The following is a 20,087-nucleotide window of genomic DNA, read 5'->3' as shown; positions in this document are numbered from 1 at the left end:
CCAGCTGCTGCCGCCATGGCCAGCCTGCAGCGGGAGCTGGTCCACTTGTAATGCTCCCAACTTGAGGAAGGGCAAAGAACCCAGGCCCAGACGTCCTCAGACACAGACAAGAACTGTAGCACAAAACCTTTTCTAAAATTAAAGAATAGCAAAAAGGAAATAAACCAAGAAAAGGAAAGAAAAAGGACAACAGTGAATTAAAATGCCGGTTTCTGATTCTGTCACAGCTCCCTAGGCCTCCAGCTCCAAAGGGAGGGGCTGCTGTGGCTTCCAACCTTACCGTCTCTGCTGGGCAGGCAGGAGCCATTTTACTTCCTCCCACGGGGCCCCTTCACCTCCCTTACAACCAAAGCAAAAAGCAAACCAGCCTACAGATGCCAAGCTCCAATCTCGAGGCCCTCCCTCTCTGATTTGCTCACCAGCTTCGGAGGGATTTGTCATTTGATGGTTTGTGGTGATTGACACATGGATAATGACACACCTCCCTTCATCCCAGGGGCTCCTGGTCCTGTCAGAGTCTAACAGACAGACCACACAGGCAGTGGCCATACACCCAAATCACATGGCAGATTCCTGGGTCAGCAATCCTCAATGAGCATTAGAATCACCTGGGGGTGCTGAAAAATACTGATGCCCAGGTCACACTCTGGACCAACTTAATTGGAATCTCTGTGGGTGGTGCCTGGCATCGGTATTTCTATAAAGGTTCTTCAGGAGATTCTAATGCACATTTAGCACCGAGAATCTCTGCAGTAGGCTGCAAATGTCTTGAGAATGGGGGACTCAGAACACCCCCAAATCCTATACTGACCCCCTCCACTCTGAAAAATAATTGTTCCATGGAATAGAATTGATTTGGTCATGTTTAACAGTTCAGCTCAATAACACCTAGCAGTTTCTGCACATTTACTATGTGCCAAGGACTGTACTAGCTCCTCAGAGTAACACTAAGAGGTAGATACTCTGCTTGTCATCATCCTGATAGTATACAAAGAGGCCAGGTAACTTGCCCAAGGTCACACAAGTGTTTGTCTTGCTAACCTAACATTGCCTCATTCCTACACGTAGAGCTACATGCCAAGATTTGGATAGAGGGAAACCATCTTCTTCTCCTTGGTTGTGTTTATTGATGGCCTTTTTCTCGGTACCACATGTAGTGTATGAAGTGTCTTCACATTTCACAGGGGAGACTGAATGAAAGCTGGAGGAGCATCATGAAGAGCTCAGTCATCAAGCCAACTGAACAACAATTTTTGTCCCGTGTATCAAAGCACCAGTGTCTAACCCCCGTTAACTCAAACCTGTACCCACCCAGTCTTTTGTACCCAGGTAAGAGCCATTGATTAAAGTGTCTGCTCTTTGGGGCTCAAGTTTTCTTGTCAAGCTGGAAAATTTGTGTTTTAGTTTGCTTGTATGCTTGTTTTGAGCTTGAAAACGAAAATAATAGTTGGGTGGCAGGTGCTTTTTCATTTGGAAAGCGCTTCTTAAAATTCTGATGAAGATGTCAAGATGCCTTTTCAGGTGTTCCTCATTTTGGGCAGTGGATGTGTTCTTGAAAAGTTCTTTTCTTTCCCTCCTTCCTCATTTTTTTCTCCTTCCCGCTTGTCCTCACCCCTCCCCCACCTCTACCTGTTTCCCTTCCCTTCCCTTCCTTTTCCTTCCCGTTCCTTCCTGTCCCTTCCTGTTCCTTCCCTTTCCTCTTACATTTTCCATAAGCTCGAGGAAGCTGCTATCTAGAGGAATAAACTGATATATCCTCTAGAAAAAGACTGTCACCTGATTTTCCATTTTTGGTAAATCTGTTTTTTTGTGGTTGTTTGCTTTTTAGTGTTAGGCTTGATTTACATGATATCAACTGAAAACCTAGGAAGAGGGAGCATTACTTCTGGAGAATTCAGGTCTTGCTTTAAAGGTTTAATTTCCATGCTACATTTGTAAGAGGAGGCTAATTTCTTTTGTTTGTTGTTTAAAACACTCCTTCTGTCACCTACCCCTCCTTTTTTCCAACAATTCTTAAATAAATTTATATGAGGAACAAAACCTTCAAATATTTTTCTGAAATAAATAACTACACTAAGTTTGGCAGAAATGACTGTCAAAACCAGATTTAAAATTAGTAGAAGGGTGCCTTTATGAAATGGTTACCCAGTTTGAGGATCAAGAAGAGGATGGGGGTGGATTGAAGTGGACATTTGTCTTCATGGGTCTACAGACCCAGAGAAGAGAGGGCTTGAAAATGGAAACCTTTGTCTTTCCTTCATGCTATATCCTGAGCATTTTCCTCTACCATGCCCTAAAACCCTTTCAGTTTTTACAAGATTCAGTGAGAATCAAGTTTCCTTTTCTCATTATTACCACAGGAATTGGTTCATTAGGTAAATTAAGAAAACAAAATTTAAAATTAAAGGAGAAAAAAAGTCCAAAAGCCAAAATAAAACAAAATTCATTTATCCCTTCTCAGAATTTCAGCCTAATAAAGGTATATATCACAACAAGTATTCCACCTTTGAAAGACAGACAATATGCTTAAATTACACCTGCTTGTATGTTCTCAGTGTGTCTGAAACTATAGTTGTCAGTTTGTTATTTTGAGGTCTAAGTAGTCATCAATAATAAAAAATACTGTATTACATTAAGACTATGGTAGAGTTCTCAGAAAAGGGCCACTTAGGAAGGATATAAGCAGCTGAAGGAAATCAGTTCTAATGAATTGGTATCCGGTGGCAGTTATTGTTCAGATACCCACTGTGACACTCATTGTCCTTTTTTTCTTTTTTTATGGTTTGAGCATAACTCCTTAATTCAACTTAGGGATAAGATCTTAAATGCCCATTCTTATTTAAAGTCTTTTTTTTTTCTTTCGCAAATCAATCTGCCTTTTGCTCACTTTCTAATCTGCTAACTCTATTGTTTAAGTTATTCCTATTTTATCTTTTTATTTCTCAAGGAGTTATTTCAGTTTTGAGGACTTACATTGGGGCCAGGATTGCAGCAGGATTTTTCTTTTGGAATATATAAAAATGTGAATAATTTTGTGACTTATTGGGGATTACTTTGGGAAGATCTGTGTCATTAAACATAATAAATATCCCCACCTGTCTTGCTTCAGTTTATTACTGTTTTCTTGACTTTCACAGCGGCAGATCTATCAAAGCCTGGACCGTATTTTACAAATGTATTTTACAGGGTCTGGGTTTACAGAGGCTCCTGGGAAAATCTCCTTGGTGGAGCCTGGGCCCTCCAAGCAAAAGCCACCATACAGTAAGACCATTTCCCTATTGTCACCGGACTGACCCAAAGTTAGCTGAAGCCTATAGACCCTGAATTATAAATAAGATTTTAAAAATGAGAGTGTACATGATATGTTTAACATAAGAGAAGTTGGTCGGTTTTAAATGCATAATTGGGGAGGACTGATGGATTATGTATGCAAGTTCACCTAGCCCCTGAATGCCTGGCCGCTCTTACTAATAGTCATGGCTGTTCTTGATTAGTTCCATTAAAGGAGTCCTCTGACCTCTCTGAGGGCAGCCCGAGGAAAGGACGTGCTCTCTAGTCCATGTGTGACCAGTGAACCTGCTAGTACTGCTTGATGGGACTGCTGTCCTTCCCTGAATGGGGGCCCCATCCCAGCACTCCTGGGGGATGTGCAGGTCTTGGAGAGAACTCCGTCCCCTCTTCCCATGGAGTGGGAACCCTGCTGACAGTGAGCGGAGCTGCAATCTTACTGCTCCTTGGTCTGCTCCCCCGGCCCCTCCACATGGGGCCTAGGAGAAGCAGTAGTTACTTCGATCATCAGAGGAAAGAGCCTGTGCTTGGTTTCACCTTCAGAACTAGGGAATTTGGCAAAAGCAGGGTCATACCTAGGACAGGCGCTTTACCCTGGTGCAAATGGATGGCTGGCTTGTCGGAGCTTCTTCAGCAGTCCGAAATTTCCCCCTTGGGCTTCTGTATTTTTAGAGTGATCCTGCAGCACCCCCGTAAGTATATTTTTATATTCATAAATGTATATTTATGTACTTTTCTTTCTCTTATCTTTATTTTAAAAGTACCCTGTAGCCCATAGTATAATATCAACCCTCCTCATCATTCACCATGAGAATCACCTGCCAGGGCTCATTTATTTGGTCTCTGTGGTGACCACAGCTTTGCCTCTCCAAGACGCTGTGGGCAGAAGGAATACAGTATATTCTGTGGCAGGGTTTGTTTTGTGTGTCATCTCAATTCCAGGAGCTCTGAGATGACAGCACTGAGGGCCACCATGCCTGCCCAGAGATGGTGTGGGGAACTGGGGGCTGCTAGGCGGCTCAGGTACCAGGATTAGGATTTTCAAATGAAGAGGAAGAAGGGAGACCTCTGGCAGGGCGGAGTTCGCTCTAAGGTAGGAGAGCTGAAACATATGTGATGGGTCTTTGGTTTTTGACTGGCTGGAGCTGCTTTTGGCTCAGCCAAGGTATGTCACTGCACGTCTTGCTCAGCCTGGGTGGGGTGTGGAGTGGTTTATTCTAGGTCCTTCCACAGAGGAGGCCAGGACAAGGGCAACGTCCAGGGACTTGGGAGAGCTACAGTCTGTTTTGTTTTGTTTTTTTTGCGGTATGTGGGCCTCTCACCGTCGTGGCCTCTCCCGCTGTGGAGCCCAGGCTCCAGACACAAAGGCTCAGCGGCCATGGCTCACGGGCCCAGCCGCTCCGCGGCATGTGGGATCTTCCCCGACCGGGGCACGAACCCGCATCCCCTGCATCAGCAGGCGGACTCTCAACCACTGTGCCACCAGGGAAGCCCCGAGCTACAGTCTTTTAAAGACCTTACCAACTAACTCTGGGAGACCTGGAATCCCAGGAGAGAAATGGAGTAAAGGTCTTTTTCCTTCTTCCTGCCGCCTCTTTTTCTCTCTTTTATTCCTGTATTTACTGCCTCAGTTTGCCAGGTGCTGTATCAGGTGCTTCCCAAGGGCATTAGTAGGCGGTGTTAAGGTTGAGGGCCCTGGAGTGAGAGCACCTGGCTTTGAATCCTGGTTTTGCCATTTACTGGCTGAGTGACTTGAGCAAATAACATAACCTTTTTTTGTGCCTCAGTGTCCGTCTATGTGAGATGGAGTCAATGGTACCATCTATTTCATAATGTTGTTGTCATAAGCAAATGAGTTAATGCATTTAAAGCCCTTCAAATCAGTGCCTGGCACGAAACAGGCACTCAGTAAGTGTTAGCTGTTATTATGCTCATCTCATTTAATTATTGAGGAAAGCATTCCCCTCCCCCCATCCCCCCCTTTTTTTTTTTGCTGAGGACACTTAGGCTCAGAAAAGCTGAGTGTCCGAGCCAATTTCCAAACCCTGGTCTGTCCTGTCTCCAAACCTCATGACCTTTCTGCTACTTTCTGCCACCCCTTGGTTGTCACTTGATTGTCCCTGAGGCTGGTGCATGCTGGATAATTCAACCTCAAGGGTTTGAAAAAAATGAATTCAGAGTCCTTCAGTAAAGTGACAGGGCAACTAAGGTCTCTTGACAGGAGTTGGGACGAGGTTAACCACTTCTTGCTTAGGCCAACAAGAGATGCTTTCTGCTCTCATTTCCTGTCATTGGAGTATTATGTTTGTAAACAGCATTTTTAGGAAACCACCCCCCCTTCCCCCACCCCAAAATCAACATCCCTGTTCCTTTTCCTCCAGGAACTGGCACTTATTTAGACTGATATCTTGAACTGAGGTAAATATCACACCTATTTTAGTGGGACGACTTCTAGGAAAGACTGTAATAGGTGTCATTGCTGGAAGTGCTGGATTCATGGTGAGAACTCCTTGTTGTGAAAGCTCGTTTGTCCTTGCATGAGGGGAGTTCAACATGGCGAATGATGACATCCTTTGTTCATTGAGTCATATGGTCCCAGCCCTGACGATTAACTGAACTGGTTCTGTAGCCTTGCTTGCAATCACTGTTTTTTTTTTTAACATCTTTATTGGAGTATAACTGCTTTACAATAGTGTGTTAGTTTCTGCTTTATAACAAAGTGAGTCAGTTATACATATGTCTCCATATCTCTTCCCTCTTGCAGCTTCCTCCCTCCCACCCTCCCTATCCCACCCCTCTAGATGGTCACAAAGCACCGAGCTGATCTCCCGGTGCTATGTGGCTGCTTCCCACTAGCTAGCTATTTTACATTTGGTAGTGTATATATGTCCATGCCACTCTCTCACTTTGTCCCAGCTTACCCTTCCCCCTCCCCGTATCCTCCTCAAGTCCATTCTCCAGTAGGTCTGCATCTTTATTCCCGTCTTGCCCCTAGGTTCTTCATGACTTTTTTTTTTTTTTTAGATTCCGTATATATGTGTTAGCATATGGTATTTGTTTTTCTCTTTCTGACTTACATCACTCTGTATGACAGATTCCAGGTCCATCCACCTCACTACAAATAACTCAATTTCGTTTCTTTTTATGGCTGGGTAATATTCCATTGTATATATGTGCCACATCTTCTTTATCATTCATCTGTCGATGGACACTTAGGTTGCTTCCATGTCCTGGCTGTTGTAAATAGAGCTGCACTGAACATTTTGGTACATGACTCTTGTTGAATTATGGTTTTCTCAGGGTATGTGCCCAGTAGTGGGATTGCTGGGTCATATGGTAGTTCTATTTTTAGTTTTTTAAGGAACCTCCATGTTCTCCATAGTGGCTGTATCAATTTACATTCCCACCAACAGTGCAAGAGGGTTCCCTTTTCTCCACACCCTCTCCAGCCTTTGTTGTTTGTATATTTTTTGATGATGGTCATTCTGACTGGTGTGAGAAAAAAAAAAACAGAGCTGGAGGAATCAGGCTCCTGGACTTCAGACTATACTACAAAGCTACAATAATCAAGACAGTATGGTACTGGCACAAAAACAGAAATATAGATCATGGAACAGGACAGAAAGCCCAGAGATAAACCCACACACATATGGTCACCTTATCTTTGATAAAGAAGGCAGAAATATACAGTGGAGAAAAGACAGCCTCTTTAATAAGTGATACTGGGAAAACTGGACAGCTACATGTAAAAGAATGAAATTAGAACACTCCCTAACACCATACACAAAAATAAACTCAAAATGGATTAAAGACCTAAATGTAAGGCCAGACACCATCAAACTCTTAGAGGAAAACATAGGCAGAACACTCTATGACATAAATCACAACAAGATCCTTTTTGACCCACCTCCTAGAGAAATGGAAATAAAAACAAAAATAAACAAATGGGACCTAATGAAACGTAAAAGCTTTTGCACAGCAAAGGAAAACATAAACAAGACGAAAAGACAACCCTCAGAATGGGAGAAAATATTTGTAAACGAAGCAACTGACAAAGGATTAATCTCCAAAATTTACAAGCAGCTCATGCAGCTCAATATGAAAAAAACAAACGACCCAATCCAAAAATGGGCAGAAGACCTAAAAAGACATTTCTCCAAAGAAGATATACAGATTGCCAACAAACACATGAGAGAATGCTCAACATCATTAATCATTAGAGAAATGCAAATCAAAACTACAATGAGATATCAGTTTGTTTTTAGTAATACTACGTGCTCAGTATTGTAATGTGCCCTGGGGGGTATGGGACGAGATATGCTAAGGAGTGTAAGATACAACCTGTGCCTCCTGCAGTCTCTGGAATTACTAGGGCAATGAGATGTTTCACGTGTGACTATCAACTGACCAGGTCTCTCCCTTCCCACACCCATCGGAGTGCATGAGATAAAAGAACAGATTAGGGAAGGAAAAGGCAGAGAAGAAAGAATGATGGAAATGTTTATTGAGACTGAAATGGAACATTGTTCTCTTTTATGAGTTAACAGCACAGTGTGTTAAGAGGCTGGTTACAAACTCACTCCAAAATAAGGATGACCTGCAGTTCACGAATGGCTCTGTCAACTCCAGTGCCTCAAATCAGAGCAGGCTGCCAAGGGGGTAGAACCATTCAGCCCAAGATAAATTACTGATTCAACTGTATTTATATTTACTTCCTAAACAACAACACAATATTTGCATGTTAAAATTCACATTGAATCATGGGTCCATAATTTATGTGTACATGACCATTTGGTATCATCCTCTTGTAGATTTCAGGTGCAGGTGGTCAATACTGAGCATTTTGTTTTACTATTCCATGATCTTTGGCACAGTTTCTGGTTTCTTAAATATAAAAGCACAGGCTTAAATTGGCTACGCAATACTGCAGAAACAGGACTATTTTGGATCTCGGTGTAAACACAAGTATATGGTAAGCATTATTTACAGGATGAGAGCCGAGCACAGACTTCAATACGCTGTCTTCACAAATGAGCAGAAGAATGACAGGCAACGGATTTCAATGAGCAGGGGCCAAGATTACTAGACTACTAGTTAGTTAGAACAAACTTCCCTGGAGGAGGACACAAGTTTCATACAACGGGAGAATTTCCCTGAACCACTGATACCAATGTCTCATGTTGTGGGATTTACTCTGCAAGAATCTAGGGTAGGGACAGTGCTTTTCTGGCCAATGTGGCTTGTTCAGTCCATCAAACCCATATTAAAATACAACTTAGCTGGTAGCTTGCCATTGTTGTTTGGGCCTGGTGGGTAGGAAAGGGCAAAGTACTGTCTTTTTAAGCAGGTATAATTGACTTTGGAAGAATTATAGTTGGATAATATAATTATTATATTAAACACATCCAGTTGGATAAAAACACATCCAACCTTATATGAGTGACAACTTTGTATATAGTCTTATATAGAGCTGATATGGATTCCCTCCCAGAAGTAGAATCTGGAAGTTGTAAATGAGTGGGCCATGCCACCTCAGAGTATCACCAGAATAACATCTCTGCTTTGGGGCTGATACACAAACGTGAAACGATCAAACAACATGATTTCTCATTCTTATGCTTATGAGAGAGGGGTTCTGATTAAGCCCCAAAGCAGATCTGGATTGAAATTGTAGTTATTATTCAAGTACAAGGAGAGCTCTGTATTTCACGTTGACAGTTCAATTGTGATCTCTGTCTGGCAAACTATATGAAAATAATAAATATATACATATTTATATATATATATATATATATATATATATATATCTAGCTCTATACTGAACACTGGGTTAATAGTTACCAGCGTCCCAATACAGTACATTGAAAAAAAGAACCCTTCTCTCTTCTCCCCAGACCTCACATACATCTTAAAACTGTTACTGCAGAACCATGCTGGTCTGTTTTCTTTCAGAGTAGTTTCTTTGAAATTGGCCTGAGATGAGTTCAAAGTGGACAATTTGACACATTAACTTGCGCGGGGGCGGGGTGTTTAGATGCATTATAATCTATAAAAATGTGAGAGGTCAAAGGAAATCCATGGCAATAAAGCCTGAGTAATGACAGAATTTTTTTTTAAAAAAACCAAAACACTGGTCTGTGCATGAGAAAGCAGTTTCTCTTTCACATCTATTGATATTACCTAATTAAAAGAGTTACTACTTTAAATACTTCCTAACTCTGTCTCCCACAGGATTTAAAAATTCCAGATAATACAGCTTTCCTTTCAATCAATTTTCTCTCATCTTACCCCACCCCCAAATCCCAGAACTTGGAGAGCAAAACCTGTGAATCCAAATATAGAAAATAATCCAGAGGTCTGTATATCAAATCAAATGTACAGTTGGCTGTTAGTGTTTTTCTTTTCCTTACTTAATGTTTGAATTTGCTAAGAGATGACTCTCCTGGAGAGGTCCTTCACCACTCCCAGTTTTCCAAAGCCATGGCCCTAGAACTGTGAGGTCTGGGTGAATGAGATGGTGTCGGACTTGTCGACGGCAAAGCCTCCGTTGACATAGGACTTCTTGGTGTCCAAGTCTTCACTGTCGAGTGTCGTGGATTCCAAGGCAAAGGGGTTCACGATGTTGACCTCAGATGAAACATCCATCTGCTCCAGCTCCTTCTTAGAGAGCTTCTCCACGATGCCAGTCCCGAATGCATCGCCGAGGACATTCACCATGGTCCTGAACCGATCCCTGGGGAGGACAGAGGAAGTCAGACAGAAGGCCCGGATTTCATTTTCCTTCAAGTTGGAGATGGGAAAGGACCCAAGGAATTCAATTACAAATTAAGCAAAGCACGAAGTGCTGTCCCCAGGGCTGGCTGACCAGAGGCTCTCCACTTCACAGGCCTGGGCCAGAGGTGGTTTGTAAAGGCACAGAATGAGCACACAGGCTGCCCTGGGTCCCCGTCAGTCACAGTGAATCTCCTGAATTCAGCACTGAGCTCCCTAAATTCCCTCCTCTCCTCCCAAAGAAATGTGAACACCGTCTTCACAGATATTTGGGGGGAGCTGAGGGAGGGTCAGGATTCATTAGTCTTTCACCCAACCTCTTTCTTATGGGCATTTCTGAGCCTTCTTTTGGCTAAGATGAGAGAACTTGGATGTTTTGTGGGTGGTGTGTGTGTCCCCGGTGTGCTCCTTTCTTTCCCACACAAGGTCACTCCATGAGCAAGCCAACAGGGACACCACTGAGCATAGGGTCAAAACCCCAGCCAGCCTGGGAATAGCTCACTCCTTGTGGCACTCTCAGCCAGTGGTACCCCCCAGACAGCCCAGAGGAGAGGCTGGTGGCAGGAAGCCGAGTAGGTAAAGGAGGCATCCTGGATGCTGGAGCACTGTTGCTAGGAAATGTGTACATGAATACTGTGAAAGCTACACCTGCAGGACAGAAAACGCTTACGCACGTGCTTACACACGTCCATTCTGGGTGCCCTCCTGCTATTTAGAACATGGATTGAACTAGACCCTGGTGTGGACCAGCTAGTGTCTTCTTGTCCGTGGATCAGGTCAGGCCTTTGACTTCTCTGGATGTCTTGGAAGTGAAGGTCACTTGTGTTTCAGGAAGAACCAGGGAAAGGAGAGAAGTGCAAATCCACCATCACCACTAGAAAGAAAAATTGAAGCACCTGCCTCAATGGTAGGGTATCTTGGCAAGAAAGGTGCCACCTCAGTTGGGCCTTGAAGAACCAGCTAGCTGCTGAGGGGGCCCCATAGCAGCTTCCCAAGTGCAGAAGCTTCTGCCTTCTGGAATGTAATGGTATCTTCAAAGCCACATGGAATGTTTCTGCTTCCCTTTCTACTATTTCAGCTGCTACTTGCAAACTACATAGCACTGTACTCCCCAGTAAAGCTGGCTGGTTCTGAGTGAAGGCTCAATATGGAGCAAACTATCCCCTGATGGCCAGGGGACAGAGCCACACCCAGATGCTGGAAGACCACTGCACAGAGTGGGTATCAAGGTTAAAGCCAGGAACCAGGCTCATTCTAACTTTAACCTTGGGGGGGTCACAAAAGGCATGTTCTTACCCAGATGTTCTGCTGTGTTCCTTAGGTAGGTGTGTGCATGTGTGTGTCTGTTGTTAGAGAGAGAGAGAATGAATTGTTGGTTCAGGCCTGAATGGTCCAACTCATTCTAATCATAACAATTAAACTTGCTGTTAATTGAATACATACTGCCAGCCAGACACTGTTCTGGACACTCCTCTCATTTTAGCTCACTCAGTCCTTATACCAACCCCATGAACTAGACAGAATCTTTCCCATCTCATAGGTAATGCAGCTGGCCCCCAGAGAGGTTAAGGAACTTGCTCAAGGTCAAAGAGCCAGTAAGACACTGAATCAGGATTCAAATCCAAATTAGTCTTATCCCAAAGCCTTTGCTTGTGCTACTGCCCTGATGGTGCTGACGATCTTGGGAAGGTAGGCTGACGTTGAACCAGGTGGTTCTGAACCTATGATGCTGGGATAGGCTAGGGTGGCCTATTGGGTTTGGAATGTCTGGGGCCTTGCCCAGCTTCTTCACCTTATTATTTTATGTTTATCTCATCCCACACCCAGCTCCTAACCTTGAGCATTACCAGGTATAATGAGTTAACGGAGATCACAAGCTTTATAAAATCACTGCTTGCAGTTATGAGGAGTTAGTTTTTAAGCATGTTATCAGACGGCCTGGTCAGAGGGAAATTAAAGCAGCAACAGATGGCTCATTAGGCAATCTGAGGGGAGAATGATGACAGACTGCATGGCTAGATTATGCATGGCTAGGAAGCCTGCCTTCCCATCCGCCAGAGGCAGTGTGTTTATCCCAACTCACAGGAGCCAGTCGACAGCGATGATGAGGGTGACATCCTCAGCGGGCAGGCCCACGGCACTCAGCACGATCACCATGGTCACCAGGCCGGCCTGGGGCACACCGGCAGCTCCGATGCTGGCAGCTGTGGCCGTGACACTGTAGACAAAACACACCAACACAAAAGGAGTCAGACACCCATTTCTCCCTTCAAGGGCCCTGGTCCAAAATGGTTAGTCCTGTTGGCTGTTACTGCTCTGTCCCTAGACTGGCCAGTCAGAATCTGTTCTCTGCTGGGCACAAGCTCTGCCTCATTAGACAGCTGTGGAAGACTGAGAAGAGCATGATCTTTTTCCGGGGGGAGATATGGCAAGTCATTCTAACATGAGGAAGTGGAGAGGAACTGCGTGAGTGGCACACAAAAAATGAGCTAGAGAGACACTTACCAGGAAGGCAAGAGTTTACCAATCGAGGTGTTAATGGAGGGCTTTATCCACCCATCCATGTAGCCATCCATCCTAAACAAGTGCCAAGTACCTCTCCACCTGCTTTCTTCCTCCCTTCCTCCATCTATTCACCCAGGCAATCATTTATTGAGCATCTAATGTGTGCCAGGAATTTACACTGCCTTGAAGGATGGTGAAGGGGTAGGGATGGGGGTGGATGGGCAAGGGTATTCCAGGTGAAGGCAAAGGAATGAGGCACTGGCCAAACAGGTTTCAATGTACTTTCTTTTACATCACAAGTCTCTTGACCTCTCTGGGAGCTGCCCTTTAGGGCACTGAGTTGAGAAATAGCTGTGACTCCTGTCCAAGGTGCAAGTGTTTATTCCCGACTGCTCCTTTTTGCTAGTGGATGCACTTTGTGCAAAAGGAAGAAAGATCTGGAATCCAGGAGAGGCAGCCAAATGAACTTCGTTACCTTGTATTTAAAAAGATCCCTCTTGCGCAGATCAAATGTGGCAATAGGGATTTTTCTCTTTGGAATGTGCAGTTTTTCATCAGCAACATCTTCCTGATTTAAATCTGGTCATTTTGGAGAAAACAAGGGTTTGCCCTGCCCTGAAATGTCCCTGGATTTGAATGAGCTTGAGGGGACCCCTATATTTTCTGGATACACCTTCTCATCCTTGGGCCAAGGATGCCATTGGATTTAAAGCTGAAGATGGAGACACTGTCAATTTAAACTAGAAGAATCCCTGATTCGATCTACAAATCTATACTCTGTGGGCTAAAAAAGCCTCAGAGTTCTCACCAAGCTGATTCTACTGTTCATTCATCTGCCTAGTGATGTGTCACAGGTGGTCTCTGAGGGCACGCTCAAACACAGGCCAGAGTTCTTTGACAAGTGTGGTTTCCTTCAGTGGCTGTGACCACCAACTTACAGTTAATTAGAGATTTCTGGGGCTGTCCCAATTCCTCTAAAAGTTTCAGGCTTGCATAATCCTTTAGATCTGTTCTGACTTAAGTAGTCTTTGGAAAACCTAAGTTTATGTCAGTGGTCGAAAACATTTAAAGTGAATGCATCAGTGGGTTTTCTTTGTCAGAAGTGATTTGTGTCCATACCCACTGATCCCTCTTGGAAGACCCAACACATCACAGTTAACCATGTCCCTATGGATTGAGGCTGGGCTTGAAACTCAAAATCCATTTAGTCAAAGAAAACTCTGCCCTTGAGCCTTGACCTTGCTGATTAAACTTCAGCCATTTGCCTGGCTTAGGTCTGAAACTTGGAACTATAAATCTTCAGATGGGGGTAAAAATATAAAAAACCTACTTCTTCTTCTTGAACATACCCCACTTTGACTTAAGAGGGTTTCACAGAAGAAAACACAATAATCATTGGTAGAAAGTTCTTTCCTAGCACTGAGATCTAGTTTTAGGTCAGGCCATTTAAAACTCAGCTCTCCATACAGGTTGGGGACTGAGTCGTGAGCTAGAGTGAGCACAGGTTTTAGAGGCAGACAGATCCAGCTCTGCCGTTTTACTAACGGTGTGTCCTTAGGCAAGTTACTTCTCTGAGTCTCAATTTCTTGCCTGTAAGATGGGGAGAATATGTCTGCTTTGCAGGGCTGCTGTTAAGATTAGATGAGGTATTATATGTAAGGCATCAAGTATAGCACCTGGATGTAGTAGATGCTTAAAACTGATGCCATTTTGCTACGTCAGCAGCTGTTACAACTACTACTGCTGCTAGTATTACTATTAAAATTATCATAAAAACATCTACTGTTACTACTGCTGCTACTTTTTCCCTCTACGCTCTTTCTAGGCCCCAAATCCCATAATTATCTTTTGTTATAAGAAACTTTATCCCATTTTCAATCAGTTGTAACCTTTGATAAGTGAATATTTTGATAAAACCACAAAAGGGAATGTTTTAGGTGGATGGTTTCTTTGATGTCCAGTCCAAAAGGACCACAGAAAGAGATAAACTATGGATCCAAAAATCTCTGTAACCATCAACCACATGAGCCACAACTGTAACTTGTAAAATTGAAAAAAAAAAAACCGCTTATTACTTGATTCTCTCCCAGGTAGAGCCAGAGGATTTTTTAAGTCAATGATTACTCTGGGCCTCACAGTTGTTGTTACTTGCTCTGGGCCAGTAGTTATCAGCAAGTATGATTTAAGAATACACCAGAGGGGCTTCCTTGGTGGCACAGTGGTTAAGAATCCACCTGCCAATGCGGGGGACACGGGTTTGAGCCCTGGTCCAGGAAGATCCCACATGCCACGGAGCAACTAAGCCTCTGTGCCACAACTACTGAGCCTGCATTCTGGAGCCCATGCTCTGAAACAAAAGAAGCCACCGCAATGAGAAGCCTGTGCAGCACAACGAAGAGTAGCCCCCGCTCGCCGCAACTAGAGAAAGCCCACGTGTGGCAACGAAGACCCAATGCAGCCAAAATAAATAAAATAAATAAATTAAAAAAAAGAAAAAAGAATACACCAGAGCAGGGAGAGAGGTTTTTCATGTGAATTGATTATTTAGTCTCTAGGCCCAAAGTTTATTTCTCTAGCAGTGAGGTTAAAAAAAAAAAAAAAAAGGGTTAGAAACATCTAGGAAACTTATGACTGAGGCAGAGGAAGGGAATTCATCCCCCAAATGGCAAATACCCAAAAGAACTGGTACCTCATACAACCACTCCTTGGAAATAAGTTAAGCACAGACTGGGTTCCACAGGCTGTGGTGAGGGAGGTGGGAAAAGGCACTTGTTACTTGTAAAAGTAACAACTGCTGGAACCACAGTGGTTGTGGAACTTTCTCAGGCATGATTCAGGGTTTCACTTTTAACATACTTGCTGCTACTCAAATTACAGAATTTTACCCATGCTCCTTGGGGTCTAGCTTCCATAGCCACTAATACATTTTACAGATCACGAGGCACTGGTATAGCTTCCTGGCTGATGTGCCAAATGGTCTAGTTTGTACTTGTCTTCAGTTAATTTCAAGCAAACTGCAGTACATACTTTATGATTTAGGGTTGGGAAGATTTAAAAATTTATTGCATTAGAATGCTGCAAGAACTTACTTTATGCCTGGGATTTATGCCTATGTCAAGTGCTGAGGATGCAAGAGTGAATTAGCTCTGAAAGGTTCGGATTCAACTGTGTGTAGGCCTAGGGACCAGGTTTAGTCTTAAACTTCTACTCTAAACTGAAGTCTCAGGATTAACTCTAATCCCAACCCACTACTTCAAAGCAGCACTGTCCAGTAGAGTTTTCCACTATGATGGCATCTATTTCTACAATGACAGAACCTTCGCTGTCTGCTTTGTCCAATTTGTGTGTGTGGCTAATGGCTACGATATTGAACAGTGCTATTCCAGAGAAACATCTCTGGCAAAACTCACTAATGAGGACTTCCCTGGTGGCGCAATGGTTAAGAATCCGCCTGCCAATGCAGGGGACATGGGTTCGAGCCCTGGTCCAGGAAGATCCCACATTCCGTGGAGCAACTAAGCCTGTGCACCACAACTACTGAGCCCGCGCGCCACAACTACTGAAGCCCACACACCTAGAGCCTGTGCTCCGCAACAAGAGAAGCCACTGCAATGAGAAGCCCGTGCACCACAACGAAGAGTAGCCTCCACTCGCCGCAACTAGAGAAAGCCTGCGTGCAGCAACGAAGACCCAACGCAGCCAAAAATAAATAAATAAATTTTAAAAAAATTCGCTAATGACATTTTCACCATCTACTTGAGCAGACAATTTCAGTCTTCATTTGACTACAATTCTGTGCAAGATTTTACTCGTTGACCATTTCATCCTTGAAAATCTCTCTTCTCTGGGTTTCCATGACACCATGGTTTCATGGCTCTCTTACTACCTTTCTATTCCTCCTCATTCTCCTGTTGGGTTTTCCCCTTTCTGCCTGCCTCTAATATTAGGCTTTTCTAGGGCTCAGTCCTTCGTCTTTTTCTCTTCTCTACAAACTCTCCCTACGTAATGTCATCCATTCCCAACATTTACTGAGTGCTCAGGATGTAGGCACTGTTCTAAGCATTTTATATGCATCATCTGACTTAATTATCACTAGCATAAAATGTAGGTACTATTATTATCCTCATTTTACAAGTGAGAAACAGAAGCTTAGAGAATTCGAGTAACTTGGTCAAGGTCACAGCCAATCATGGTCAAACATACATAACTGACTCACGACCCACATGCTTGATGAGCACCATCAAGCTGATGACTCTGACTTCTGTATCTGCAGTTGTGACCACATTTCTCACCGCATATTTCCACCTGCATGTCTTAAAGGCATTTCAAATTCAATGTGTCAAAAAGTGTAATCTCTTTACCTTCCCACCTATACTTGCTTCTCTTATACTAGTCCCTGTTCTGGTAAGCACCATCCATCAATCCAGAACCATCCACCAATCCTGGGGGTCATCTTAGCCTTCCTCTGTCCCTCACTCTGAATCCAGTAAATGCCTCTTGAATTCATTAGCTCTTCTCCATCCCCCGTGTCAGTACCTTAATGTAGGCCTTTTCATACCTTACTTGCAATAGTCTTCTAACTGGTCTTCTAGCTTATGGTTCCTGCCCCCACTGGGGCCATCCACCATATTACCAGTTACCTCTCTAAAATGCAAATCTGTCCATAATATGAAAGACTGTCTAAGACCCTTCCATGAGCTCCTCACACAAAGCCCTTCAGGATATGATCCCTGCCTTCACATTGTACTCTTTATGTCAACCATACCAAATAATCTGTACTCTGTAACTAGGCCATAGTTACATCAAGACCCCTGTTAATGTTATTCCTTTTTCCAAAATGCTTTTAGCTTCCTTCCTTCTACTACTAAATTCTTATTCCTCTTCTAAGACTTAGCTAAACGTTCCCTTCTTCCAGGAAGCCTTTCCTCGCCTTCCCAGGTAGAGCCAACCCTTTCTTCTTCAGTTCCCTTTGTGCCCCCTCAACTCAGACCTCTATTATAGCCTTTACCATACCACTCAGCACTTATTTAGATATCTTCATACCTTACCTTTCTACCAGGAACCCCTTGAAAACAGGGACTGGTCCTTATTCCACCTTGAGTCCTTGGTACCTACTCTGTGCCTAGCACCTAGTGGGTGCACTGGACTGAGAACACAGGGATGCCTTTGGCTATCCAGACCTGAAGCAGTTTTATGTACCACGATCCCACTACTTGTAATACAGTTGTGCTTAATCTTGGGAAGGGACTTTGTAGACCAAGAAAATCAACCTATCACTGGACCATCCTTGATCTCCCTTCACAGATGATTTTCACTTGAGGCAATTCCAGTAACAGAAATGAAAAGGAGTGTGACTTCATGCCCCACCTGATAGTGACAATCTGCCCAATGCTCAAGTCCAAGTCATTTAACTGTGCAATAAACACAGCTGCCACTGCTTCATAGAGTGCAGTCCCATCCATGTTGATTGTAGCACCAACGGGTAACACAAATCTAGTGATCCTCTTGTCCACCCGGTTCTTCTCTTCAGCACAGCGGAAAGTGACTGGCAGTGTTGCTGAACTGTGTGATAAAAGAGAAAGGAACTGATGGTCTAGGAATGCTGGTCCTCGATCCCTGCCTGAAGAGATACCTCTGTTCCAAAAACTAAACCGAGATCTCAAAGCATGATGGCACTTTTGGCAGGTCCAGGAATCAGAAGGCGCTGTGCTTGCCACTGCCCCCAGCTACACTCTAACCCCTTCCGGGCTGCAGGCTCTGCCAAGAGGGCAGGAAATATCCAGTAGGTGAGGGAATATGTTTAAGGACATGGGCAGAGACTATGGACGTCATTTCTCAAATTAAAGGCAGCTACAAAACCCACCAGCTGCAGCCAGTGCTTCATCAGGTGAGGTGAGAGTTGCTAAGGCTTGGTTCACAGACTTCTTCCAGACACCCCTCTTCTATTTACCTGGAGGAGATCATGACAGCTGTCAGAAGAGCCTGGGCCATTCCCATGGCGAATCGGAAAGGGTTCTTTCGTACAATTAGAAAATATAGCAGTGGGAGAATTACAATGGAGTGGATTGCAAGCCTGTAAACAGGAGAGAAACAGGTTCATAGATGATATCATCTTTTCATACTACTTCTTTTTTTCAAACAGCAGTTTTACTCATGATATATCATTCAACTTTCATAATGACCCAATGAGAATATGAAAAAGAGGACAGGAATATATGTCTCCAGTGCACATATGAGGAAGAAGAGACTCAGCAAATCAAATATCTTGTCAAAGTTAATGGCTAAGCCAGTAGCTGAGCCCATGTTTAGGAGCTCACAGAACAAGTTGTGCCATGCTGCTGAGCCCTGTACCTACGCTTCCTGCTATACGTGCTAACGTGCTTTCACTTCCTTCTGCTGTTGAATTCTTATTCCTCCTCTAAGACTCAGCAAAACTTGCCCCTCCTCTGGGAAGCCTTCCTTCACCTTCCCAGGTCAAGCTGACCTTTCCCTCCTTGGTGACTCTGTGGCCAATAGTATTATAGCCCTTATTCACAGCACTCAGCCTGGGCCATGCCACTGTCTGGCTGGATGGCACCCACCACCTAAGAGGAGAATCAGGGTGCAATAAGGAGGAAGTAATCCCTGCTTTTCCACAGTCATACTTCAGGACTGACCCTCTTTTCTTTGTCATTCCTACCTTCCAAACTATTCCTTGCCAGGGGGCTTAAGAAATGAGACTGATTTAGCAGATGCCATGTAAGTGGGAGCTTAGAGTTTACAGATCAGTTATGTGAAGCTGAAATAATAATAAATGGTCATGGAAAATACAGATCCTGGAGGTCAGGAAAGAGGATCTTATAGACAGAAAGCCTGTGGCTTAGAATTATGAGAAACTTAATTTCTTCGTTTATGACTTCGTTTTCTGTTAGAAACCTAGATAGGTCAATAGAGCAGAAACCAGCAGAACCCCATTATGAAACAGCTCAGCATAATAAACCTCAGCCACACCATGACCCGGACACAGCCCCTGGCCTCCAGTAAGGTGGATGGTCCCACCGCCATTACTACTGGGGCCCTGGGATTTGATTCTGGCTTGCTTCTCCATTGACCAGCAGGGCTATGCTTTTGGTACACACAGATTAAGAACCAAATGCTGTGCAGTGGAAAGTCCCCAGTGCATCTGAGTTCCAATAGGTGAGCTGATTGCTCCAGTTGGGTGTTTGGGGGCAAGGACCTATGGGAGTCAAGTTGATGATGTTTAGTCATTCCCTTGGTCCACATTTCTTAGCACATGTGACGTATCCTGCCCCCGGCTAGATATCTGGGCACACCACTCATAACCTATCCCACCACATCTCCCCTCAAGAACCAATAAGTGGGCTACAATGAATATGCACACAACCTGTCTCCTACTGCCCTCCTGCTTTGCACAGTTCTTACCAATCTAAAGGTTCTCCTAGCACCCTCTCCAATGATGCAGGCTGTGACTGTGCCTACCAGCACCACCAACAGGAGTGGAACCAACCAGCCATCCCACTCCT

General features: G+C 44.0%; 2 protein-coding genes across 7 annotated transcripts in view; one reads left to right on the top strand and one right to left on the bottom strand.

Annotated features, from left to right (window-relative positions):
* SPATA6L (spermatogenesis associated 6 like) overlaps window positions 1–3,108 on the top strand; it is a 61,368-nt gene extending 58,260 nt beyond the window's left edge. For 5 of the 6 annotated variants that reach the window (XM_027105803.1, XM_027105802.1, XM_027105800.1 and 2 more), the window contains one exon: window positions 1,185–3,108. The gene's annotated coding sequence lies outside the window, so the exon portion shown is untranslated. Of the gene's footprint in view, window positions 1–1,068 lie in introns of all 6 variants that reach the window. The other variant, XM_027105798.1, reaches the window with a different exon arrangement.
* Window positions 3,109–7,772: 4,664 nt separating this feature from the next.
* SLC1A1 (solute carrier family 1 member 1) overlaps window positions 7,773–20,087 on the bottom strand; it is a 62,653-nt gene continuing 50,338 nt past the window's right edge. The window contains exons 9-12 of the mRNA XM_027105793.1: window positions 18,515–18,637; window positions 17,932–18,126; window positions 12,143–12,277; window positions 7,773–10,021 (exon numbers count right to left, since the gene is read on the bottom strand). Of these exons, the coding sequence (XP_026961594.1) occupies window positions 9,775–10,021; window positions 12,143–12,277; window positions 17,932–18,126; window positions 18,515–18,637 (700 nt within the window). The 3' untranslated portion in view covers window positions 7,773–9,774. The remainder of the gene's footprint in view (window positions 10,022–12,142; window positions 12,278–17,931; window positions 18,127–18,514; window positions 18,638–20,087) is intronic.

Source organism: Aethalodelphis obliquidens, unplaced genomic scaffold (assembly GCF_003676395.1).
Source record: "Aethalodelphis obliquidens isolate GAN/ISIS:26980383/991018 unplaced genomic scaffold, ASM367639v1 scaffold7, whole genome shotgun sequence".
NCBI lineage: Eukaryota > Metazoa > Chordata > Mammalia > Artiodactyla > Delphinidae > Aethalodelphis > Aethalodelphis obliquidens.
This window is presented reverse-complemented; position numbering and strand designations above follow the sequence as displayed.